The 27,310-nt window shown below is 37.1% G+C and overlaps 2 protein-coding genes across 3 annotated transcripts; one reads left to right on the top strand and one right to left on the bottom strand.

The window, feature by feature from the left end:
* Window positions 1-1,621: 1,621 nt before the first annotated feature.
* Window positions 1,622-20,302, bottom strand: LOC107784838 (uncharacterized protein At4g00950-like). Of its 2 annotated transcripts, XM_075255666.1 has the most exons (3): window positions 19,615-20,302; window positions 2,461-2,519; window positions 1,622-1,803 (listed from the first exon to the last, which is right to left on the bottom strand). In XM_075255666.1, exons 1-3 carry the CDS (start codon window positions 20,146-20,148, stop codon window positions 1,794-1,796), a joined length of 603 nt encoding a protein of 200 aa, XP_075111767.1. In that variant the 5' UTR covers window positions 20,149-20,302; the 3' UTR covers window positions 1,622-1,793. The 2 variants fall into 2 exon arrangements, with proteins under 2 accessions (XP_075111767.1, XP_016461511.1); XM_016606025.2 differs by lacking the exons at window positions 1,622-1,803; window positions 2,461-2,519 and adding an exon at window positions 17,167-17,354.
* A 124-nt stretch (window positions 20,303-20,426) lies between these two features.
* Window positions 20,427-25,247, top strand: LOC107824137 (uncharacterized). The gene is made up of 2 exons (XM_075255662.1): window positions 20,427-20,561; window positions 21,108-25,247. Exon 2 carries the CDS (start codon window positions 21,804-21,806, stop codon window positions 22,812-22,814), a length of 1,011 nt encoding a protein of 336 aa, XP_075111763.1. The 5' UTR covers window positions 20,427-20,561; window positions 21,108-21,803; the 3' UTR covers window positions 22,815-25,247.
* Window positions 25,248-27,310: the final 2,063 nt, after the last annotated feature.

Raw genomic sequence — 27,310 nt, 5'->3', positions numbered from 1 at the left:
CAGGGCAGTACAGTGATTGCCTATGCATCCAGACAGTTGAAGGTACACGAGAAGAACTACCCTATCCACGACCTTGAGTTAGCTGCCATTGTTCACGCCCTGAAGATGTGGCATCATTATTTGTACGGGGTTCCTTGTGAGATATATACTGATCATTAGATCTTGCAGCACCTGTTCAAGCAAAAGGATCTAAATTTTTGCCAGAGGAGATGGTTAGAGTTGCTTATGATATCACTATTTTGTACCACCCGGGCAAGGCCAATATGATGGTCGATGCCTTGAGTCGTCGGGTAGAGAGTTTGGGGAGTTTGGCTTATTTACCAGCATTGGAGAGGCCTATGGCGATGGATGTTCAAGCCTTAACCAGCCAGTTTGTGAGATTGGATCTTTCGGAGCCTAGTCGGGTTCTAGCTTGTGTGGTTTCTCGGTCTTCCTTATTTGATCGTATCAGGGAGCGTTATGAAGACACTCATTTGCTTGTCCTCAAGGACGAGGTTCAGCATAGTGATGCCAGAGATGTGACTATTGGTGATGACGGGGTATTGAGGATGCAGGATCGGATTTGTGTGCCCAATGTTGATGGGCTTCAGGAGTTGATTCTGCAGGAGGCCCATAGTTCACGGTATTCCATTCATCCGGGTGCCGCAAAAATGTACCAGAAATTGAGGCAGCACTATTGGTAGAGGCAGATGAAGAAAGATATAGTTGGATTTGTAGCTCGGTGCCTCAACTGACAATAGGTGAAGTATGAGCACCAAAGACCGGGTGGGTTGCTTCAGCAGATAGAGATTCTGGAGTGGAAGTGGGAGCAAATCACCATGGACTTTGTAGTTGGGCTCTCACGGACTTTGAGAAAGTTTGATGCTATTTGGGTGATTGTGGATCGGCTGACCAAGTCCGCTCACTTCATTCCTGTGTGTACTACCTATTCTTCGGAGCGTCTAGCGGAGATTTATATCCGGGAGATTGTTTGTCTGCATGGTATTCCAGTTTCCATTATTTCAGATAGAGGTACCCAATTCACATCACGATTCTAGAGGGCAGCTCAGCATGAGTTGGGTACTCAGGTGGAGTTGAGTACAGCATTTCACCCTCAAACGGACGGATAGTCCAAGCGCACTATTCAGATTCTTGAGGATATTTTCTGTGCATGCGTGATTGAGTTTGGAGGGTCTTGGGAGGAGCTTGCCTACAACAACAGCTATCAGTCCAGCATTCAGATGGAACCATATGAGGCTTTATATGGTAGGCAGAGTAGATCCCCGGTGGTTTGGTTTGAGCCGGGTGAGGCTAGACTATTGGGCACAGACTTGGTTTAGGATGCTTTGGAGAAGATCAATGTCAACACCCAAACCGAAAGGGCCATGACGGGCACCCGGTGCCATACTCAACTGAGTACCAACGTAACATATCTTTCTTATTATACTATCATGGGTAAATGAGCTAGAAAATACATCATGAGATAACAAGAATAAAACATAAGGGAATACTCAACATATGACGACCCATCATGATATACAAACTTATACATGTGACATACGGGCCTATAAGGCCAACATGACCATTTATAAACTCAAAACATAGGCCGACAAGGCCATACAAGTATCCATACACCTGACGTCTATCTACAAGCCTCTAAGAGTACATAAAATCATAAAGGTCATGACAGGGCCCCGCCATAACAATCAATACATATCCAAAGCATACTGACCAAATAGGCAACTCCGGAGCAAGTGGAGTGCACCAACACCTTCTGCTGAGTTGATAGCCTACTAGGAGGAATGTCAACCTGTCTATCGGGACCTGCGGGCATGAAACACAACGTCCCCAGGCAAAAGGGACGTGAGTACGAATAAAGTACCGAGTATGTAAGGCAGGAAAGCATAAACAAGAACAGTAATGTAAATGAGAGATAGATGAGATACAACCTGTAACATCTGAGTGCCTCTGGGGGCTACTGACATGAAATGCATAATACATATATATATATACATAAACTTTTAAAAATATACACCTTTGTGGGCATCATCATCATCATATCGTACTCGGCCTCAAATAGGACTCGATAAAACATATCGGGCCATCATAAGGCTCGATAGAATCATACCCGGCCATGCGAAGCTTGATAAACCTAACTGATCAGTGGTTGCACAATAAGTGTCGTACTCGACCGACTATAGCGCGGATCAATGGAGTAAAATAGATACTTTATATAATGCATGCTAGACTCATGGAATCACGTTCTAAACCTTTTGGAGTGACTTAAGAACATTATGGACATCCATACCCTCAATATGAACCTCAGTAGGATTCAAGGATCATACACACTTTCTTAGAATAATTTTATAAGGAAAGAACAACATGGACAACCTTAGTTGCTAGGAGTAGATCCGTTATGAAATAGCTTATTCATTTCACTTTAGATGATACCAAAAGAAATAAGGAAGTGCCTTAACATACCTTAAACCTGTTGATTCCTTAATCCCTTCCAAGCAACTCTTCAAACAAGTCAACCCAATCTATCATAGTATAAGAAGATTCAAAATTAGTGCTGAGAAAAAGGCTAAGTCTGTAGCTTAAGCTAGTAGCTCATTTACGTAAATTTGGGCAGCATCTCCCCTATAACAAAGGCTTCCTCCAATACCATATACCAACAACAACAACCAGATAAATCCATCAACATATAAATATCAATAACAACACACCATATAACGACAACAAGTCACAACTACTTCACGACGAGCGGTAAGCTTCGATTGGAATCTGTATAACCCATATCACCCTATATAGACTTCTTATATTAACTTAATAGCATCATTAACATAATAATGAATTAGTTCATAATTATTCCATCCTTATACCATATATTTATAACAAAGGAAACAATCCACAACTCCAACAATCTTCAATTAGAAACCTTATTCACTAGTTCATGTTTAGTCCAACCATTTAACTTAGTCAACATCAAGATAACCTTAAGAACTGGCAAGAACACAATACAGATAATGCATACAGTAGCTTCAAGTCAAAATCTAAGTTATATTTAGCTTACAACAGCCCTCAATGGCAATACAACACCATAGAAGCGACTTAAGCTAATCTAAGTATTATCTTGTAGTTTATCATCCTAACAACTTAACCAACATACAAGAAAGTTTAAGCACAATTAATAGGCTGCTATACTCACCTTAAACAGTAGCAACAACTTGAAATTTTAGCATAAAACAGCCCACAATTATCCTCAGTGACAACACAACCTCAGAGAGGTGTTATTCTTCACTTTTGATATTGAAATATGGTGTAATCCATTTGCAAGACTTGAAATAACCTAGGGTTGATATGAAAACCATGGGAGAGTATTTTACAGAACATAAACCACTTAAAAAAACCTCCACGGGATTCCAAAAAATCAGCAACAACAAGAAGAACAAGAAACTGTGGGCTGACACTTGATTTGTGGAACAAGCTGGAACCACCCAAAAATCAGCAACAACAAGAAGAACAAGAAACTTACTAGCGCCACGGGATTCCCGACACTTGATTTGTGTTGTTTGCCCTTTGTTTGGGTATTGGATCATGAGATAACCTTGAGAGAGTGTTTCTAGGGTTATAAGGTCTGAATATAATGAAAATAATAACTTAAAACGGTGTTGAGGCATCTTATATATATCCATATGTCTTAAACCGCCTATGTGGGCCCCATAGAGAGCTATTTGGCGCAATCTCACAAAAATGCAAATATCTCTCTAGTCCAATGTCGTATTGACAAACGGTTTAATGCGTTAGAAACTACACTCATAGATCTTCAATTTGATATGTAGATCATCCCTTTATTCCAAGTATATTGGGAGAAAAGTGCAGCTACATTTGTCCTAAATTTCAGCACATTACGAATGCAACTTGTGATGACATTTTCCAACTTTTGTTCCACAACTCACTTGACTTAAAAACATAACACACGACTATCATACAACTAAAATAACTCATAAATTTACCTCCTCATCATGTTAATCACCCTAGTCTCACCCCAAAAGTATATGTTATAACATTCTAAACTTGTCGACTTTCGATGAAACTTAATTTCTTCAATTTGTTTAGCGTCTAAGCTTTCCAACCCTTTTGGTACTTGTTATTCATGATCTTAAAGATTTGTAACCTCCAAGATAACATGATGAACTTACGTTATGTACTTTCAAAAACGATCTCATTTCCGAGCTTACATCAATTAGCTTATGACATACTCTCACGTAGGAAAACATGGGATGTAATAGTCAAGGTGATTCAGGATAGACTCCATACAACCCAGTCCGGACAGAAGATCTAAGTGTACCGGAAGGTTCGTGATATTTCCTATATGGTTGGAGAGCGGGTTCTACTTCGGGTATCACCTATGAAGGGTATTATGAGATTTGGGAAGAAAGAGATGTTGAGTCCGAGGTTTATTGGCTCTTTTGAGATATTGAGGCATGTTGGGGAAGTTGCTTATGAGCTTTCCTTACCTCCCACTTGGTAGGAGCTCATACGGTATTTTATGTTTCCATGCTCCGGAGGTATCATGGTGATCCGTCGCACGTGTTGGATTTCTGTTCAGTCCAGTTGGACAAGGATCTCTGCATATACACATCATCTAGATATGTTACAAAATTTAATGATAGAGAGGTTTAAGAATTAACCACATATTAATTGTGAATTAGAAGTTCTTTATTCTTGCATTATCAAATTAGAGTATAATGCCTAAAAAGAAATAATACCAACAATTTCTTCCCTATTAGATGTAAAATATAAGGTTAAAAGTGGTTCCATGACAATGCTGCAATCGACTCGATTTAGCTTGATTAGCATAAATAAACTTCCATGACCTCGAAGTTTTGATGGAGATGCCCAATTTTCTATTAATCCATTTCTTTGTATCGCCAAGCCCGATTCAGAAGTAATGGAATATATTTATGCTTCTTTTCTTGCGAAATATCTTTTTTACTTTCCTGAGAACTACTCGAAAAGTGAATAGACTATCTGTATTGGTAAAAAATATATAGGTGACACGTTGTATGCATTTTCTAGTAAGCACCAAGTCAGTAGAAGTCAAATAGGTTGAAGATTGAAGACCAGTAAACTGATTCCAGGATCACCCTACTCATAACAGACGAGTCTGATCCAGAGAAGTTCATCTGGATGATCACAAACGTCCAGATAGGTATTCTAGCTGGACCAACAAACTCTGAGATATTAGGAATTCTACATTAACTCCTTAGTAGTTATGATTCTTCCAAGGGTAGGGCTGCTTATCGGGCAGATTGGGCGGTTATTTAGTTTTAACGGTTTGGCTTATCGGTTATCGGCTTTTAAATGTATTAATCCGCTAGTCATCCGATAAAATATCGGGCGGATTGGTATCGATTTAGCTCTTATTGGGCGGTTCATCCGTCTAATTCAATCTATATTACGTGCATTAATATATATTGCGTGCATTACATCCCAAAGCAGACTACATTAATGCTACTGTTAACGCCTAACATATGACCACTGTTAAATCCTAGAATACAAATTCTGAAATGATAAAATTCCAGTCTTAGAGACACAGATGGATTCTAATTTAATCCTAGAAAACGCAATACATAAAAGACAAGTTGTAGTAGCCTCATAATGCTTACTTCAGAAGTTAGCACCAATATACATTTTCATTATTGTGTATTTTAACACAAAATCCAGTTTGACTTAATAGGAAATAAACAAATACATCGGAAGTCATACCGAAGTATGGGATTCTGAATGTCACCAATGAGTTGTGATGGTTAGTTCATAGTTCTAGACTTTAATCTAGGACCATCAAAGAGACTAAATTTGGCAGAAGAATCACTGTGTTATATATATTCTTAACGGGTTAACGGATTATTCGTTAAGAAAATTGAATAATCCGTCCCCAAACCGATAAGTTGTTAATAAAAAAATTTCAATTCATTCCTCGTTCGTTAAATCGTTAACCCAGTACCAATAAGCCATTAAACTTCGATTTCAATTCGATTTTCGGTTTCGGTTCGATTTTGAACACCCCTATCCGAGGGTAACAAACAAGATTTACTTTCATCACTTGAAACATGTGCAACAGGTGGCCGTTGTGATACTAGGGATGGTTATAGAGATTATTTTATAACTATTTCTCTTTCCCATAATCGTATCCCGTTCTGATTCATGTTCACATTACTAGACTGAATCTACATATTGAATTTTCTACTTATTCTTATTGTTTAATAGCAGTTGAAGAGCTCGAATCAATCAATAAGAATCTCTTTTTCTTGTTCTTTATTGCTTTCATTATTCTGTTTATATTGTTATTATCATTACCTTATTCTTTATTGGCAAAGGGAATCAGAACTGTTTGTGGTTCAATCTTATAAATTCAATTACTTAGCCTACAATAATAACAACAAATTCAATTTAATCCCATAAGTAGGATCTGAGAAGGATAGTGTTTACGTAGAGCTTACCCCTACCCTATAATAGAGAGGTTGTTTTCAATAGACCCCCGGCTCAAGAAACAATAAAAATAAAATTATACACAATAGCAGCAATAATGTAATAGAGTAATGGAAGCGAATGACACAACGAGTAATAAAAAACCAGGAAAAAGAGAATACAAGAATAGTACTAGGACTACTTGTAAGCTTAGGAGAAACTCACAACTACATGTCAACCTACCACCTTAATTCTCGACCTCCACACCTTCAAATCATGGGTCATATCCTTGGTAAAGTGAAAAAAAGACATGTCATGCCTAATCATCTCTCACCAATACTTCTTTGGCCTACCCCTACTCTTCCTCAGGCCCGCCATGGTACACCTCCTGACTGGCATCTATGTCTCTCCTCTTCACATGCCCGAACCATCACAGTCTCGATTCTCGCAACTTATCCTTCTATCGCTGAACTTGCGCTCTAAGTATTCTGCTCTCAGCCTACTCAACTTGAAACATTTACCGACGTCTATTTCCAAACTTCCAACCTAGCGTTAGCACCACATCTCATCTCGTCACTTAGTACTATGTCATCAGCAAATAGCATATATTATGGCATCCCCCTCCCTTGTATGTGTCGTGTCAGCATATCCAGCGCTAGGGCAAACAAAAACGAGCTAAGAGTCGATCCCTGATGCAACCCCATCTCCACTAAGAAATGTTTCGAGTCTTCTCCCGTAGTCTTCACTCGAGTCTTAGCTCCGTCGTGCATGTCCTTGATCACCCTAATGTACGCTATCGGGACACCACTAACCTCCAAACATCTCCATAGAAGCTCCCTCGGGACTTTATTATAAGCTTTCTCAAGGTCAATGAATACCATATGCAAGTCTTTTTTCCTCTTCTTATACTGCTCCAGCAATCGTGTCACAAGGTAAATGACTTCTATAGTTAACCTTCCCGGCATAAATCCAAACTGATTATTGAAAATGGATACACATCTCCTCACCCTCCTTTCCACCACATTTTAGGTTAAACAAAAATGTATTCGGTAATCACTATTTGACACTATCAAAAAAAATCGAGTTAGAAATATCACAAGCATCCGTGCTTATTATTTTCAAGATATGCTTTGCTACATATTATTCCTAGAAGCTGGGCAACTTTGCTGGAGGATGAGGAAGCCCTTTTTGGTGGCCTTTTCCATTCTTCCAATAAACATTGGTAAGCCCATTAGCCCAACAAAATTATAGGAAAAATAATATTGTATAGTCGCTTTTAAAATAATAATCAAAAAAATATAAATTTTATATACTTTTGTGATTACCGGATTACACAATTTCCTTCGCGGGCTAAAGTGATCCTTGCCCAAAATGTTATCTTGAAATGACAGTGCAAAAAATTTTGGTAATATTTAGAGTCCTTAACCTGCTCAATCAAGAAACCTTCTTAAATATTATCACCAAATAACTATTATTATTTAACAGATAAAAATGAAAACTATTAGTCATATGCAGTGGCAGAAAATGAGGAAGCCTTTCTTTCAAGTGGTGTCAATTGATACCCCTTTGCTAGAAATTTACATCATGTAGCTTGGCAAAAAAAAACAATTATGTGTATATATTATATATATATATATATATATATATATATATATATATTGAATCCCCTTGACTTGTGATTTGTGTGCCACACTAGAGTGTAACTTTTCATGTTTTAGATTTGTCTCCAGATGATTATTTCGTTTGAATTGCTTTAATTTTAGCTCTCTCAACAAAATTTGGCTCATGGGCGTATTCCTCCTCATGACTAAGATGACTGTTGTAATGCATTTCGTTGGGGGCGGATTTGTAGGCAAATTGACGGGCACGTAAATCCATGGTCTTTCCGTCAAATTAGGTATTTTATGTACATTTTTTTTTGGAATTGGTCTAGTACTCTCTGCTGGCACCTATGCACCAAAGAGGCTAAATGGTGCACTTGGTTGAATGATGAGTTATTTACCTAGAGGACTAGGGATCAAATCTCACTTAATATTTTCTTTTTTCTCCTTTTTTAGTGGGGCACCTATGTTATAAAAATTCTAGATCTGCCTCTGATTTCGTCTATTCTTTTTCTTTTTTAATCTGCAATATATTTCTCACCAGTTATATATACTAAATAATTTTGCTTACTACATATATTTGGTAGATGAAACAAAATCGCCTAGCTTTTTGTCTATTTGTTCTTTTATTTTATTTTCATTTCTTCTAGAGAGGAGGTTGTGAGGAAGTTGAAAAGGAACACTTTATTCTCTTTATCACTAAGCCGAATTGTCAGCTTCACATATTTCTCATGTATTATGCTACAACGAGAGGCTTATCCCGAATTTTAGGAGGATGAATGACTACTACCGTTTGATTTGATTTTCTAAAATTTTGTCAGGACAACAGCTTGACGAAAAATAAAATACAGTCAATATTATTATTACAAAACCGTATTAATCATTCCGCTGACAAATGTCATGGATAGTTTTCCTACGTACCTTGGAGAACTATTAATCATAATATCCCAATACGCATCCAACCCGTCCAGAGATTAATGAGTTGGGTTACAAACATTTTAATTTATGTAAAAATTATACAGGGCGTCCTATTTGGTCGCCCTCATTTAACCTATACCCATATTTTTAAAAAAATTTAACTTGTATCCACTTTTTAAACAATTTCAACTCTCTTTCTCCTCCTCCTTCTCCTCCTTCGTTTTCTTCTTCTTCTTTCTTTTGTTATTGATGTTGCAATGAAACTTCAGTTCATGGGATGAATGTCATAGGTATGTTTATCAGATTGTTTAAAAATAAATTATAAATAATTACGTAAGTTAGTAGACAATAATTTGTAAATATTTTCATGTACGAGAAGTTTAAGGTCACACTTAATGATTCTTTTCATGATAATTCTGTTCTTTTCACATTTATTGTTTCCAAAATTTATGATTTAGATATTGTTGGCAATCTGATTATTTATCTAGTATGTTAGAAAGCTTTTTTAAAAATTTCAACTTATATAGTGCTGATTTTTTTACAAATGAACTAAATAACTTCAGCATCTTCTGCTGAAGTTTTCGAAAAAGCTTTATGACAAAACTAATGAATTCAGGACAAAAAAAAAACTTCAACTTATTTAATGCTGAAATTTTTATAAATGAACTAAATAACTTCAGCATCTATGCTAAAGTTTTTGAAAAAACTTTACGACAAAACTATTGAATCCAGGATAAAAACTTCAGTTTATCAAGTACTAAAATTTTTATAAATGAACTAAATAACTTCAGCATCTTCTGTTGAAGTTTTTGAAAAAGCTTAATGACAAAACTAATAAATTCAGGACAAAAAAATTTCAGCTTATTTAGTGCTATTACAAATAAAAACTTCAGCAAATAGAGAACAAAACTTCAGCTACTATGCTTAAGTTCAGCAATTACAAATAAAAATTTTAGCACACTTGGTTCAGCGATTTTTACTACTTTAGGCCCATACTAGAATGCTGAAATTTTTTGCGTGATTGTTTTTGCTACTTCAGCCATGTATGTTGAAATTATGCAAAAATGTAGGTATCCTTGCAATTGCAAAGCGGATACATATTAAAATGTCACCCTAAAAGCAGGTATATATGCAAATGCCCCTTAATTCATGTGTCTATTTGAACTGAGCCCAAGTTAATCCATTAATTTTTATAGAAATGGCGTGGGGTAGCCACTATATAAGGTGGTATTTATTTTTTATCTAGCAATTCTAATGTTAAGCAAAAATAGCCACTACTCTATTAAAATTAATATGAAAAGATATTTTTACCCTTTCTTCCATTGCTATTCTTCCCAAACCCTCGCTTCTCTCTCAAGTTCGATACCCACTAGTTTTTCTTTTTCTTTCTAGGAGATATCCTAGTTTCGATTTTGTTTTCTTTCCACGAGACATTTTTGCCCTTTTTTCATTATGCTTTGCTTTCTATCAAAATGTCATTTTTTATTGACATTTAAAGAAAAAGGCAAATGTGCAAGGTCACAACAGAATGTGTTAGACCGTTTGAACGAGAATTCACCAATTTGAGTTTTCACTTTTTTGACTCTAATTGCAGATATCTAAGTCTCTACGTGTTAACTAAAGATCTTGGAATTATTGGCATGGAAACTAAGATTTCAAAAGTTAAGGACACTTCGTCCAGAACTTAGACTAACAAGCTCAAAAGTTAAGGATAATAGGTCATGAACTTACAGTTACATGTTCAAAAGTTAAGGACAATAGGTCCTGAACTTAGGCTAAGAAGCCCAAAAGTTAAGGACAATACGTCCTACACTTAGACTAACAAGCTCAAAAGTTAAGGACAATAGGTCCTGAACTTAGGATAAGAAGCCCAAAAGTTAAGGACAATAGGTCCTGAACTTAGACTAACAAGCTCAAAAGTTAAGGACAATAGGTCATGAACTTAGGATAAGCCTAAAAGTTAAGGACAATAAGTCTTGAATTAGACTAACAGCCCAAAAGTTAAGGACAATAAGTCCTAAAATCCTGAACTTAGAGTTACAAGTTCAAAAGTTAAGGACATGTAGTCCTAAAGTTAAGTTCAAAAGTTAAGGACATGTAGTCCTGAACTTAGAGTTCCAAGTACAAAAGTTAAGGACATGTAGTCCTGAATTTAAAGTTACAAGTTCAAAAGTTAAGGACATGTAGTCCTAAAGTAAAGTTCAAAAGTTAAGGACATGAGTAGAAGGGTATTTTCGTTCGGGTAAAGTTTATTAAAGCAGTGACTAAAGACATTTTAAACAGTGGCTTAAAAGTATGTATTATTAGTAGCTAAATGTGCACTTCCCCCTTATTTTTTAGAGATTTTTTCATTTCTATACACTATTTAAAACTTTATTACCCTTAATGTCCATATTTATTTAATTACCCGGCATAAACAAGTTTTGTTTACGAAATATATACAATCCACCTTAAAAGGTTCCCAATCCATTATTTGTGCCTTCAATCAAGGGATTTAGTTACACCATTTTTTTTTCCTTCTCTCTCCCCTCTTCTCTCCGGATTCTCTTTTTCTCCCCATATCCTCTATTAGTTTTTTAACTTTCAAATCGACCCCGTCTAAATGGTTAAACATTAAAGATTTCAATTTTTTTTGTTTTTCTTTTTGAACGGTTTCAGCATTCTCTTGTATAAAAACTTGTATCTTTTCAAAGGTTTTAAAATTTAAACAGAGAAAAAAAAACTAGCTGTATCGAGCAGGACATACTTTGGTACACACAAAGTTTTGTCAGGCTGGCAAAACTTATCATGTTCTCAATTTTGCTCTACAGCCTACATGAATTAGTTTTATTTCTCTTTAATCTTTTTAATCCAGCTATAAGGGAAAACCAACAATTGTTGTTTGCAGTTCAATAATATTTTATTGTAACCCATAAGAAATGGAACTATCATCGATAAAAAAAAATAAGAATGGAAACTATGTTCATGTAGAAGCTCAATCTCAAAAGGAGTATATGACTGCATTTTTCAGTTTCTTGCTTTTATCTATATTTTTGCTCAGTACTTCAACCACCATATCCATATGGAAAAGTCATGAAAAAGCAACGGAATGCTGCTTAAGAATTAGCAATCTCACATAGAACAGTTACTCAAAATGAGGAGAAAATAAGTGAATTGGAAAAAACAGAAAAAGCAACAAATAAGAGATAATATAAATTGGGAAATCACAGTAAATTTGGGGGGATTCACTATGTTGTTCAACTTTCATATAATGTCTTTTGTATATTTTATATCTGATTTATACATAGTAAAAATAAATTTCATACAGTTAATTATATATTATACAATTTATCTACAACTTTCACACATTATTTCTACTCACTTAAATACAACTACAATAACATACAACTTAAATACAAAATTTATACAATATGCCTTTTATATATTTTGTATCTGATTTATACATAGTAAAAATAAATTTCATACAACTAATTATATATTATATACTCCCTCCGTTTCATATTATAGTCACACAAATGTCATGGCCCCACAAACCTTTTAGCCCTTAAGCTTTTAAAACCACAAGTTTTAAAAGTCTTCTTTTTTTTTCTTAAACTCTGTGCCGAGTCAAACTACCTCATCTAATGTGAAACGAAGGGAGTAACTTATCTACAATTTTTATATATTATTTCTACTCAGTTATATACAACTACAATATCATATAACTTAAATATAATTTTAATACAATATTGTTCAACTTTCATACAATAATTAAATAAATAAAAGAAAAATATATAAACAACATAATACAATTTTTCTACAATTTTTTATAATTTTACTACAATTTCGTAAATATAATGTATATCATGTCTTCCTCTTCTTCTTCTTCTCCGAGTTTCAATTTAAAATTCAGCCAAAATTATGATGACCCAAAAGGTCATCACTTGTTTTAGAAATGAATTCTACGTTCCGAGACCTTAAAAACCTCTTTTAGCATCACCTCAATTTGCGTGCACAGTCCCGGCACGTAGCCCGAAAGTCATTATGTGAAAATCTGTGAAAAATGATAAATTTTGACTTTAAAATGAATTTAAGTTGACTTCGGTCAATATTTTGGGTAAACGAACTCAGACCCATGATTTGATGGTCCCGGAAGATCCATAAAAAAATATGGGACTTTGGCGTATGCCCGGAATTGAATTTCGAGGTCCCAAGCCCGAGAACTAAATTTTTAAATAAAATTATTTTCTGTAATATTTATGAGTTTTTGAAAATGAAATGTGTTTAAAACTTGATGGTATCGGGACCATATTTTAGTTTTGGAGCCCGGTACAGGTCTTATATGTGATTTAAGATGAGTCTGTGAAATTTGGTAAGAAACGGACTTGAAATGACGTGAATCAGACCGTATTTGTGAAAATTGAAAAATTTGAAGTTCTTAGGTGATTTCATGATTTTGATGTTAAATTCATAGTTATTGATGTTATTTTGGCGATTTGATAGCACGAGTAAGTCCATAGGGTGTTTTTGAGTTAGTATGCATGTTTGGTTTGGAGCCCGAGGGCTTGGGTGAGTTTCGAATAGGTTTTTAACTTGAAAACAATTGTAGGTGTTCAGTTTCTAGGGTTCTGGTGTATTGTTCTTCGCGTTCACGGAAGGACTTTCGCGAACGCGAAGGGTAAGTCAGGCTGAAGGAAACTTCCTTCTACGCGAACGCGAAACTTTGGGGGTGTTTCCCTTCGCGAACGCGGGCCTGCTATCGCAAACACGAAAGCTTTTGGGCCGGGGCGGGGGAGAGGGATTTTACTCTACGCGAACGCGTCCACGCGAACGCGAACACGAAGGCTTTGGGGGTTGAAGTTCCACGAACGCAAGCATGTTATCGCGAACGTGATGGTTAATTGGGCCTGACCCATCGCGAACGCGATGACGATCTGCCCAGTGATTTTTAAAACAAAAGCAAAAACGGGATTTAACCCAAAACTCATAACTTCTTCTAAACTTCAAATTGGGCAATTTTTGAAAGAGAACTTCAACACAATTTCATAGGTATGTGATCTAGGACTCATTTTCTTCAATTTCCATTAACACTTATTAGATTTCTAGACCTAAATCATGTTCTTAAGAGTAGAAAATTAGAGATTTTGGTAGAGTTAGAACTTTTTGTATAATTAGAATTTAGACCTCGTTTGGGGGTCGAATTTCGAAACTAATTACATATTCAGGCTCATGAGTGAATGGGTGATCAGATTTTGGTCCGAACCTCGTGTTTTGACCAACCGTGCCCAGGGTCGATTTTTGACTTTTTGGAAAAAATGATAGAAAATTCATAACTAAGCATTGTAATTGAAGTGTTTATTGATGTTATTAAGTCAATTATGTCTAGATACACTTGATTTAGAGCCAAATTCAAAAGGAAAAGCGGTGTTTGAGGCTTGAGTTAGTCGTGGAAGTTCGAAGTAAGTGTTTGGTCTAACCTTAGCTTGAAAGATTAGGAGTTGTGTCTTATTTGCTATGTGTTAATTGTGGAGTACGGCGTATAGGCATGATGACGAGTATCTATACATCGGTGTCAAGCATGCCCGTAAGTCTTGTATTTTAATTCTTATGACTCCGTTGTGGTTTATTCGTGCTTCATATGAGGATTATATTATTGCTCCCTTACCGGGATGTTGTTATGATATTATTGTTCCCTTACCGGGATATTGTTGTCATATTATTATTCCCTTGTCGGGATGTTGTTATATTATTGTTCCTTTGTCGGGATGTTGTTATTACATTATTGTTCCTTTGCCAGGATTCTTTTGTGATTGGTGTTGATAAATGAAATGGGAGCGGGTTGCACGCCTGCAACGGTAATATATGAAATGGGTATATGAAATGGGAGCGGGTTGCACGCTTGCAACGGTACTATATGAAATGGGAGCGGGTTGCAAGCTGCAACGGTATCATATGAAATGGAATCGGGTTGCACGCATGCAACGGTATTACATGTGTACTTGATTCGTATTTCCTTATCTTTTGATGGTAATTTATTTATGGTGTTCCTTACATTTCTCTACTATTATTTCGTTGTTATCTATTACTCCCCGCAGCATGTTTCCCCGCCCAACTTTAACTGTAATTTATCTGCTTTTATTTTCGTTGTATATAATTTAACTGCACAAGTTTTATTTGGTAGTCTGGTCCTAGCCTCGTCACTACTTCGCCGAGGTTAGGCTAGGCACTTACCAGCACATGGGGTCAGTTGTGCTGATACTACACTCTGCATTGTGTGCAAATACTGATACCGAAGCGTTTGGACCGCAGTGAGGGTGTTGTCTTCAGTCCACTCAGGCGACCTGAGGTAGTCCTGCAGACGTCCGCGAGCCTTGGTGTCTCCTCATATCTTTTCTCTTTGTGTTTTTACTTATTCAAAGACAGACTTATGTATTTCCATTCAGGCCTTATTTGTAGTATTCTTAGATAGTTCATGACTTGTGACATCAATTCTGGGTATTATTATATTTCAGATTATATAGCAAATGTTCGGTTAATGATTAAGTTTTCGTCTTCCGCATTTTTGGCTATTTAGTTTGTTCAGCTACTTAAATCACTTATTACATAGAATTATTGAACATGCTTAATAAAAAGGGTAATGAATTTATAACATTTGGCTTGCCTAACTTTTATGAGTAGGCGCCATTACGACTCCCGAAGGTGAAAAATATGGGTCATGACAAAAATCAAGTCTAATCTTCACCAAAATCCCTAAAAATTAAGATATAAACTCCAAATCACATTCTCAATTGTTTGCAACAACACTCAATCCAAACAAATAATGATTTTTAAAAACCCAAATTCGAATTCAAAACTTCAAAGCTTTTTAATGGATGTCAATGGTGGAATTGTTGCTCTCTTTTCCGTTGCTTTATATTACTGAAATTAGAAATTGAGAGATAGAGAAAGACATAGAGAGAATTCTCAATTCTTTACAACAACATCAAATTCAATCAAATAATATTTTTTTGAAACCCAAATTCGAATTCAAAACTTCAAAAGTTTTTAATGGTTGTCAATGGTGGAATTGTGGGTGGGTGCAAGACACGTGAAGGAGTGGGATAGGATGTGGAGAGAAAAACATGTGAGAGTGAAAGATATGTTAGAGTAATTTTAGGAGACTAATTATTATCATTAATTCCTTTAAAATGTATATAAATGGTAATTGGGTATATAAAATATAATTATAGTAAAACTTGAGTAGGGAGGTAATATAATTTCATATAGTGTATATGTATATAAAAATATCTATTTTTTATAGCTCATTCTGACCCATTAAGCAGCCAAAATATTATCCATGAAACTCACCCAAAACAAAGAGATCTCAACCCAACTTATCCAGAAATTTACTTAGTTATTCCAATTTTACTTTTGTTTTTTGTTTTGGTAATTTTAATTTTCTACACTACCCACCCATCTATCCCCCCAACCCCCTTAATTATTTTTTTTATTTTTTTTTGTATTTTTAATTTACTTTTTTTAATAAAAAAATCTGCACCACCTACTCACATCTACCTCCCTGCTAACCCCCTCAATTTTTTTTTTTTACTTTTTTTGTATTTTTAATTTATTTATTTTTGGTTTTTCCGCACCAAAAAAGAGAAGCTAGGGCACGGGATTTCAATTGAAACAAAAAAGAAAGAAAAAGGAGAAATATAAAAAATGGCTTATTATTGAAAGATAGGTGTGGGATTCAAACTCTAGACCTAGGAGGCAAAGGTGCACAAAGCCACTACTGCACCGGATGCTCTCTTGAGTGTGGGATCCCACATAAAAATTTAAGTGGGTTACCAAAAAAATACTGGTGTAATACACAATTTAGGAGGGGCGCATGAGTGCCCCATACCCTACCTTGTAGATCTACCCCAGGGTACAATAACAATGACCAAATTTACAGTACATTAAAGGGCTCATTTGGTACGAGAAATAAGATATATGTAATTCCAAAATTAAGTTTGAGATGAGTTTATCTCATGTTTGATTGGATAAAATTACGGGATAATTAATTCCGAAATTAGTTATTTGTGATTCGTTATTTCGGTATTATATTTTTTTTTCTTATGAAAAGGTGGAATAACTAATCCCGGAATAATTAATCCCGAAATAACTTCTCTCCGACCAAACAACCCCTGAAGGTGCAATTAAAGCTAAAGATTGTATATTACATCTCAGGGGGAAAACGTAATTCCACTATATATATATATATAACGAGTACTTTTAGAAGACCACTAGATAAAACAGTCAGCTACTCTTGAATTGATTAATAGAGCAGCTCATGTTGGACTTTTATACAATTGACACTTCTTTCTTTGATTTTTTGTTCTTCCACGGTATGACCTGCTTGAAACCCTCGTATATGGAAGCCTACAAATTTTGGACATTATTGAATTTTAAAAAGAACCAAAACGGGGAAAAAAGGAACTGAACAATTACAGATTCAGCAATTAACTGAACTTTGACAAGGTACATAGAGGATTGAAGTTCTCTAAATGCTAATGGAACAATAGAGGGGGTATAATTATCAAAGCCAATAATAGCACACAAATGATTTATTGAAGTAGTAAAAATGTTAATTTGGACAGTGTTGTGTTGAATGGTGATAGAAGAGTAAGAAATGCAAAGATCCGAGAATAAAATTAAGGTTATTATATTATGTACAAAAACACCCAAAAAAAAAACTTAAATAGGAGGGAGAAATGTTCATACTTAATTGGCAAAAGTGAAGTAAGTTAGCCGTGCAATAACCCCAGTGTCGTCTTCAACTTCAACAAACCCAATTATTAAGCTTTTCTGTCTTATGCCTTTAAGTACACATCATGCTTTTACACTAGTCATAACTAGTTACTTTAAATTGTTGAACCTGTGTAAAACTCATTAATTTCTCAGCGAATAAAGTGAGAGCAATTTGCGAAACATTTTTTGAATTTCTCAAGAACGGAAGGACCGTTTGACCACAGAGCTTGCCAAAATAAATTTGGATTTTATTTGGCAAATACATGTTTGGCCATAGATTTTGTCTATATTTTGGTAAAAGAGCTGGTTTTGGGCCAAATCCCTAATACATATGTTTTTCCAAAATAAATTTGGGAAATATGTTTTGAAGACCTATGTCCAAATACATTTTCATTTTTAAATCAAATTTTACCCAAATCAGATTTTTCAAAATAAATTTGGAAATCTATGTCCAAACGCTAACGAAATCTTCATATAATGCGAAACATTTTCTGAATTTCTCCTCATTTAAATTAGTTATCGGTAAGCAGAGGCAGATCTAAAATTTCTAAAACATGGGCACATCATTAAAAAAAGAAAAAAAAAAAGCATAAAAGGTTTTGTTTGGTATGAATATATAATTTTTCTTTGTTTTGTTTGGTTGGATCAAATATTTTTCTTATAAACTCATTTTAGAAAATGACTTATTTACCAAAAACGAGGGAAAATATTACTAATGTTTTTCAAAACTCTCTTTCAACATCCCCACTCCCACCTTCACTCCCCCAATCCACCCCAGCTCCCGACCTCGAACAACACCAACCCGCTCCTCATATAATTTTTTATAGCCGTAGAAATTTCATGACAAGTTTAGGGCCATATGTTTTAAAAAATTTCTTTGCCATTAGTTTTAAAAAAAAATCTTTCTTTCTTAAATTCAACGTTAATTCAAACTTTGCTACATATAATGATTATTCCCTTCATTTTAATGTGGTACTTAACTTGTTAGTCAACTCCAAAAAATGATACATTTCTTTATTTTTAATAATTTAACTTTAAATTTTTTATTTTGTGCATTTGTATGACCCATAATAAAAAGTTTTTATGATCACACAAATATTATGGCCCATAAAGCTTTTACCTTTTAAGTTTTTAGGACTATTCGTTTCAAAAATATTCATTTTCTTTAGTATTCATAAAAAATATTACTAGCTTCTAACTCTTAAGACGTACTCTTCAATACTTGATGCTCGTCAGTAATTTTCTCTTTTTGTTTTAATTTAAATGAGGTGCTTACTTTATTATTTCGTTCTAAAAAATTATACTTTTTTATATTTAAAAATAATTTACCTTTAAATTTTTTATTTTTCTCATTTTTATCTAAATAAGGAATTTTTATAACAATACAAATATTATGACCTCACGAAGCTTTTACTCCTTAAATTAGAACTATAAATTAAAAAAACAAAAAAAATTACACTCCGAACAAAGTCAAACTAACAAATCTATATTGCATCTATATTGAGACGGAGAGAGCATATAAAAAAATTGGCTTCTAACTCTTAAAGAGGACTCTTCAATACTTAATGCTTGTCGGTAATTTGTTGTCATGGAAAAAGAATGTGTTTTCTGTAAAAGAAGCATGCTTAACACAGCCTATAGCATAAAGGCATTCGAGCCGCGTTTTATAGCCCGTTTGGATGGATTTGTTTAAGTGAGTTTTAAGCCAGAAAAACATAAGTTAGGAATTTTAACTTTTGGCTTATTTTAGTTATTCTAGCTAAAAAATAAGTATTTTTTTTTTAACTTTATTAAAACACTATAAAATTATTTAAATACTATTTTAATTTAAAAGCACTTAAAATAAACCAATCCAAACGAAATCTTAACATTGAAGTTGTAAAAAACTTACCCAGATGTGAGGCCTGGACTGAGTGAGGCTAGAGAAACTTCCATTTCTTCTAAGTCTAGCCATTTTCACAGTACTTGAATTATGTCCACTTTCATCACAGTCACTCCCACAATCTGTTAAATCCACATTTGTTTCCTTATTTCTACCACCCTTACGTTTTAAATACCGCCGCCACCAATTTCCTCTTCTTCTACGCACGTTATTATTCTTGTAAAGAACCAAAGTACCAAGTTGCCCTCTGCCTTTGGGCTTTAGAACATTATAAGGTCCTTCACGTACAGTAGTAGGGGAGGGTGTTTTGGTATTTTCCAAGTAAAATCTAGGAGGAGGTTCTAAGCATTTGGGTTCATTGAAAATGGAACTTGGTAAAGTTATTAGGTCAGTGCAGGGCTTAGGTTTGCCAGGTTCTTCTTCCCATTTAAAAGGAACAGAAGCTAAAGTGTGAAGTGGTGGTGTTAGTATTCCTGAATGCTGAGGTGATTTCATGGCAAAAAGAGGAAGTTTTGGTGGGGAACTAATTGGCTTTGCTGCCATGGGTTTGTTAAATGGAGTAGTTTGAAGATGGAGAAGAGAACTGAAAATGTTTACATAGAAAAAGAGGAAAATGAAGGACAATGCTTTTTATGTGTTTTAATGGTTTGTTCACAGGAAAAAGCAGACACATCACATTTACATCAATTTAAGTACTTCATACAGAGTAAACAGTGAGTTTTGGAAGGGAATGACTATGACATTGCTATTGCATGTGGTCACGAGCGTCGTTGATTTTTGGGATATGATTGTGCACTAATATTGATACTAGTTTTCCACATCCATTATTGACAAATTTTGTCTCCAATTATTTCTGATTTAAGAAACCTAAAAATCCATGAATATCACGTATAATATCATTCAATATTTCTGATTTCTACCCTTCTCGTTCGTACTTTCGCCTTTGCTGTCAAAAGGTATGGTTTCCAATTTTCGTTAATTTGTTCTTCTCTGCAAGGTTTACAACTGTTTGTGTTTATTTAGTATCACGAGGGAGAAAATCTAGCAACCAACCGGCATTTTTTTTAGATCTGGCCGAAAACGAAGCTGCGCCGGTGACCCCTATTTTTTGTCTTCATCTTCTAATACTTTTTTTCCTCTTTCTTTTAACAAATAAAATCTAGATCTAAAAAGCCTTCACAAAAAAATCAAATTTGACGACCTCTAATAGGTGACCATCGTTGGAAATACCACTGATCTGGCGAGTTTGACTCCAGATCTGTGGTCTTCTCACTTACTCTCTTTCTCGACCTTGCTTCTCAATTTCAAATGAATTTTTGATATATAATAGTATCGGGTCTTCTTGCCCCACCCTTTTTGCGTCCCAAATCTGCCCCCACCCCCTTATATTCTCGTTTTCTTCTTCTCCTTTCTTTGTACATTTTATATTGTTGGGGCTATACCAGTGGTAGCGGTGATAGCTCCTTCTGATTTTTGGGTCGTGGTATTTTCTATGTTTTCAGGAATTCTCGAAGTAATAGAGACAAGTTGCGCGCACGAGCACTGGCAAAGGAGAGCAACCTGGGCGAGTGTCAGCAAAGGGCGGTAGGAAGTGGTGCGTGAGCGTACAACTACATCGAGTACAGCAATTCAGCCACATGTTTTGTTGACAGGAGTTGGTACCTCATGTTTTACTGTTTCCCTTTTGGTGTTAGCTAAATTACTGTTACTTTACGACGCAATAGTTAAACCTTTCAACTAGGATACTAGTTACCACTTGTTTCCTTCTACTTTGATTCGTTGTCCGTTGTGCACTAGTGAGTCTTCTCTAGATTGTTGTAGGTGTAGTGGCTGCAGTCTGGGATGATAGAATAAGGGCATATCCTCGGGTGGGGCAAAGTGTGGGGCTGGGGTCAGGGGGTGGGACGGGTAGCAGGGGAGGTAGAGGGGGCAAGGGAGCCTATAGGTTGAGAATCGGGTCATGGAACATAGGTTCACTAACGAGTAAATCCATAGAGCTGGCGAAAATCCTTCAGAAGAGGAAGATTAATATAGCGTGTGTTCAGGAGACTAGGTGGGTCAGATCGAGGGCGAAAAACGTGGATGGGTATAAGTTGTGGTACTCTGGTGTCCTGAGGGGTAAGAATGGAGTGGGTATCCTGGTAGATAGCCATCTTAGAGAGTCCGTGGTAGAGGTCAGGCGAGTGAATGATAGACTAATGACTATTAAGTTGGTGGTGGGCGAGGGTACTTTAAATGTTGTTAGCGCGTACGCACCGCAAACAGGCTTGGATGAGGATATTAAGAGGCGTTTTTGGGAGGGGTTGGATGAGATTGTTCGTAGTATACCGCCTTCTGAGAGGTTATTCATAGGAGGAAATTTCAATGGTCATATTGGGTCATCTGCAGGTGGGTACACTGAGGTGCATGGCGGCTTTGATTTCGGGGAGCAGAACAGAGAGGACATTTCGCTGTTGGACTTTGCCAAGGCTTTCGATCTAGTCATTGCGAACTCAAGTTTTACGAAACGGGATGAGCATTTGGTTACTTACCAAAGTTCGGTGGCGAAGATTCAGATTGACTATCTCCTCCTCAGGAGATGCGACAGAAGGTTGTGCGAGGACTGCAAGGTCATCCCAGGTGAGACCCTCTCAACGCAGCATAGGCTTTTGGTGATTGACATTTGTATTAGGATAAGGAGGAAGAAGAGGTCAGTACAAGGACGCTCCAGGATTAGGTGGGGCGCCTTAACTAAGGATAAAGCTAAAGAGTTGGAAGGAAGGTTATCGGCAATGGGAGCTTGGAGAAGTAGTGGGGACGCAAACACAATGTGGTCGACGACGGCGGACTGTATAAGAAAGGCGGCGAGAGAGGTGTTAGAGATATCTACGGGCCACAATGGTAGCCACAAAAGAGATTGTTGGTGGAATGCAATTGTCCAAGGTAAAGTGGAAGCAAAGAAGGCGGCTTACCTGCGGTTAGTAGGGAGCACTGACGAGGAGAAGAAAGCGAACAGTGAAAGGTATGAGGTAGATAGGAAGGAGGCGAAGATGGCAGTGACAGAGGCTAAGACGACAGCTTTTGCTCATCTGTATGAGGAACTAAGGAACAAAGGTGGGGAGAAGAAGTTATTCCGACTCGCTAAGGCGAGAGAAAGGACAACTCGGGATCTGGACCAAGTGAGGTGCATAAAAGATGATGACGGCAAAGTTTTGATGGGAGATGACTAGATTAAGAGGAGGTTGCAGACCTACTTTCATAAACTTCTAAGTGAAGAAGGGGATCAGGATATTATACTTGGGGAATTGAGAAATGCCGACAGTACCCATGAATTAAGTAATTGTAGGGACATTGAGATCGATGAAGTCATGAAAGCAATGCGTAAGATAAGAAGGGGCAGAGCTACCGAGCCAGACGAAATTCCGGTTGAACTTTGGAGGTGTGTGGGTAGAGCAGGCTTGGAATGACTTACTGGATTGTTTAGTGTTATATTCAAAACTAATAGGATGCCTGAAGAGTGGAGGTGGAGTACAATGGTTCCGTTGTATAAGAACAAAGGTGATGTCCAGAGCTGTAACAACTATAGGGGCATCAAATTACTAAGTCATACCATGAAAGTTTGGGAGAGAGTGGTAGAAATGAGAGTGCGAAGGACGGTGTCTATTTCAGATAACCAGTTCGGCTTCATGCCGGGGCGATCTACCACAGAAGTTATCCACCTTATTAGGAGGATGGTGGAATAGTACAGGGATAGGAAGAAGGATCTCCACATGGTGTTTATTGATCTGGAGAAAGCGTACGATAGGGTTCCTAGGGAGGTCTTATGGAGCTGCTTAGAGGATAAAGGGGTCCCGGTTGACTATATTAGGGTGATTAAAGACATGTATGTTGGAGCTAAGACTCGGGTTAGGACAGTAGGAGGCGACTCTGAACACTTTCCAGTTATTACGGGGTTGCACCAAGGGTCTGCGCTCAGCCCATTCCTATTTTCCCTGGTGATGGATGCACTGACTCATCATATTTAAGGGGAGGTGCCATGGTGCATGCTATTTGCTGATGACATTATTCTAATTGACGAGACACGAGGAGGCGTCAACGAGAGGCTAGAGATTTGGAGACATGCTCTTGAGTCTAAAGGTTTCAAGTTGAGCAGAACGAAGACGGAATACCTCGAGTGCAAATTTGGGGTTGAGCCGACGGAAGCGGGAGTTGAAGTGAGGCTTGACTCTCAAGTCATTCTCAAGAGGGGTAGTTTCAAGTACCTTGGATCGGTTATTCAGGGGATCGGGGAGATTGACGAGGATGTCACACACCGTATAGGGGTGGGGTGGATGAAGTGGAGGTTAGCGTCGGGAGTCTTGTGTGGCAAGAAAGTGCCACCGTTACTAAAAGGTAAGTTTTATAGAGCAGTGGTTAGGCCTGCCATGTTATATGGAACTGAATGTTGGCTGGTAAAGAACTCACACATCCAGAAGATGAAAGTAGCAGAGATGAGGATGTTGAGGTGGATGTGCGGGCATACAAGGATGGATAAGATTAGGAATGAAGATATTCGAGAGAAGGTGGGTGTGGCCCCCATGGAGGACAAGATGCGGGAAGTAAGACTCAGATGGTTCGGGCACATTCAGAGGAGGAGCACTGATGCACCGGTGAGGAGGTGTGAGCGATTGGCTGTAGTGGGCATGCGGAGAGGTAGAGGGCGACCTAAGAAGTATTGGGGAGAGGTGATCAGACAGGACATGACGCGACTTAGGATTACTGAGGACAAGGCCCTTGACAGAGAATTATGGAGGTCGAGCATTAAGGTTGTAGGTTAGGGGAAAATTGTGAATATTTCTACAACACAATAGAGTGAGACTAGCCAGTTAGGAGTTAGACTAAGAATGTCATTGCTCGTCTATTGATGCAGGGCTTTACCAGCTAGTTTTTACTATAACAACCATCTATTTCGTATTTCGTATTCTGTATTTCATATCTCCTATATTGCTGTTATTTTATTATGCATTTTTATGGTACTAATATATCGCCTCCTGTTGTTTTTTTGAGCCGAGGGTCTCCTGGAAACAGCCTCTCTACCCTTCGGGATAGGGGTAAGGTTTGCGTACATATTACTCTCCCCATACCCCACTTGTGGGATTATACTGGGTTGTTGTTGTTGTTGTTGTTGATTGTGCACTAATATAATTGACTCTTAATTTGTTACACTAAGTTGATGTGCACTAATTGATGTGATTAAAATAGCAAAGCAGAACATAGAATTGATTACAATAAAGGACATGTCGGTGCACCAAGTATCTGCATTCACGTAGAGTTCGGAGAAGGGCTACACTCTTAGGGTTATGATATAGACATTCTACTCTAATGCAAGCAATAGTGATTGCTTCCACAGTTCAAACTTATAAATCATAGGTTACATAAAGACAATTTTACTATTACTCCAAGATACTTTTAGAATTGAACTAGAATGTTTCATAATAATGATAATCCAGTCGTATACTATGCCTTTCTACTACCAAAATGAAAGGAAATAGAAATAAATATTTCATTAATTCTTGCTTTTGCAATGAAATTTTGCTGCTAGTCAGGAATTGCGTAAGAGAAGGGACGTCGTAAGTAACAATAGCGCAAAAGCAGGCGGCGGAGATCCGCAAAGGTAACCGGATGCCTGGAGTCCCACACCCTGACTTCAATGATGGGAACAACCTCCGCACTCCGGCGCTCCACTGAACAACAGTTCTCCGCCTTACTATATTTAGAATAGTGGTCGATCCTTCGGGAGTTACATTCGTAACTTAATGTAATGTTATGTTCACGCGGTGATATTCTATCTTTCCAAGAGTACTACCCTGTACGTAGTCTATGTCTGGGGAGCATACTTGACAGGAGATAGACACAGGCGGTAGAGGGGTCCCCCACTTCGATTCCCGCCCCGTTAGCATCTACGATCCTAGATAAGGCTCCCAAACCTAGTGCATCTCCAAGAACTAAATTCGAATTTCTAATTAAAGATAAAAGATTAGTTACTGTTCGATCATGATCTTTATTAGTATTTGCTTTTTATTTAATTTTTTTTGTTTGATAGAACTATGCAAGTTGTTTTGGGTAATGGATTGCCTTGGATTCTATAATGTCAGCTCTTTTCACAGTTGGATTGGACATGTTAGCTTGGGATTTTTGTACCTACTCAAACAGAGTGATGGAGCGTTTTCAGGCCACCTACCATACGTCAACAACTTTTTCCATTTTTTGTACAGATTATAGTCACAGTCACTGCGGTGATTTGTCTCTTTGCCGCTGTATTATTCTGGAAATGGATAGTCAATTCTATATTCTGCTATATTAATCCTAATCAAATCAAGCTTTTAAGATTTTGGAGTACAATGTCTAATTTGTCATTATTATTTAATCCTCCTTTCTTGTCTTTTTTAAATAATTCGCATTTGTCATCCTTTATGTACGAATAACTTGGAGGCAAGGTAGGGGATAAGAAGTTGCACAATATAGCCACGTGAGAGGAAAGCCTTTGATCTGGACCAAGTGAAGTGCATCAAAGATGAGGACGGTAGAATATTGTTGGACGAGGCACTTATTCGTTGGAGATGGCAAACTTACTTCCATAAACTCTTGAATAAAGAGGGAGATAGAAACATTGGTGCTGGGTGACTTAGAACATTTCGAGAGTCGTCGGGACTTTGGGTATTGTAGGCGTATACAAGTTGAGGAGGTAGAGGGGGCTATGAGTAAGATGAGCAGGGGAAGAGTGACAGGGACATACGAGATTCCGGTTGAATTTTGGAAGAGCGTCAGTAGGCCGGGCTTGGAATGGCTAACTCGATTATTCAATGTCATTTTTAGGACGAAGAGGATGCATGAGGAGTGGAGATAGAGTATGATAATCTCATTATATAAGAACAAGGGTGATATCCAAAATTGCAAAAACTATCGGGGCATTAAGCTACTGAGTCAAACTATGAAAGTATGGGAGATGGTGGTGGAGTGGAGGGTGAGGAAGATTGTGCCTATCTCAGAGAATCAATTCGGTTTTATGCAGGGGTGCTCAACTACAGAAGTTATTCACCTTGTTAGGAGGTTGATGGAGCATTACAGGGAAAGAAAAGTTCATCGATTTAGAAAAGGCTAACGATAAAGTGCCGAGAGAGGTGTTGTAGATTTATGCGGCGTTCTTGTTGCATACATTAGGGCTATTCAAGATATGTACAATGGAGTTAGGACTTGGTAAAAACAGTGGGAAGGGACTACGAACACTTCCCGGTTGTGATGAGGTTGCATCAAGGGTCAGCCCTTAGCACATTTCTGTTTGCCCTGACAATCGACGCGCTGACACGCATCGATTCAGGGGAAGGTACCATGATGCATGTTATTTGCAGATGACATTGTACTGATTGACGAGATGTGAGGTCGTGTAAGCGAGAGATTAAAGGCTTGGTGGCAAACCCTAGTGTCTAAATGTTTCAAGTTGAGTAGGACCAAAACAGAACACTTGGGGTGTAAGTTCAGTAGCACGACTCAGGTAGTGAACGAAGATGTACTGCTTGATTCACAAGTCATTCCTAGGAGAGAAAGTTTCAAGTACCTTGGGTCTGTTATACAAGGGAATGAGGAGATCGACGATGATGTCACACATCGTATTGGAGCGGGATGAATGAAATGGAGGCTTGCACCCGGTGTTCTGTGTGATAAGAATGTGTCACCGAAACTTAAAAGT

The sequence above is a fragment of the Nicotiana tabacum genome, chromosome 1 (assembly GCF_000715075.1).
Source record: "Nicotiana tabacum cultivar K326 chromosome 1, ASM71507v2, whole genome shotgun sequence".
NCBI lineage: Eukaryota > Viridiplantae > Streptophyta > Magnoliopsida > Solanales > Solanaceae > Nicotiana > Nicotiana tabacum.
This window is presented reverse-complemented; position numbering and strand designations above follow the sequence as displayed.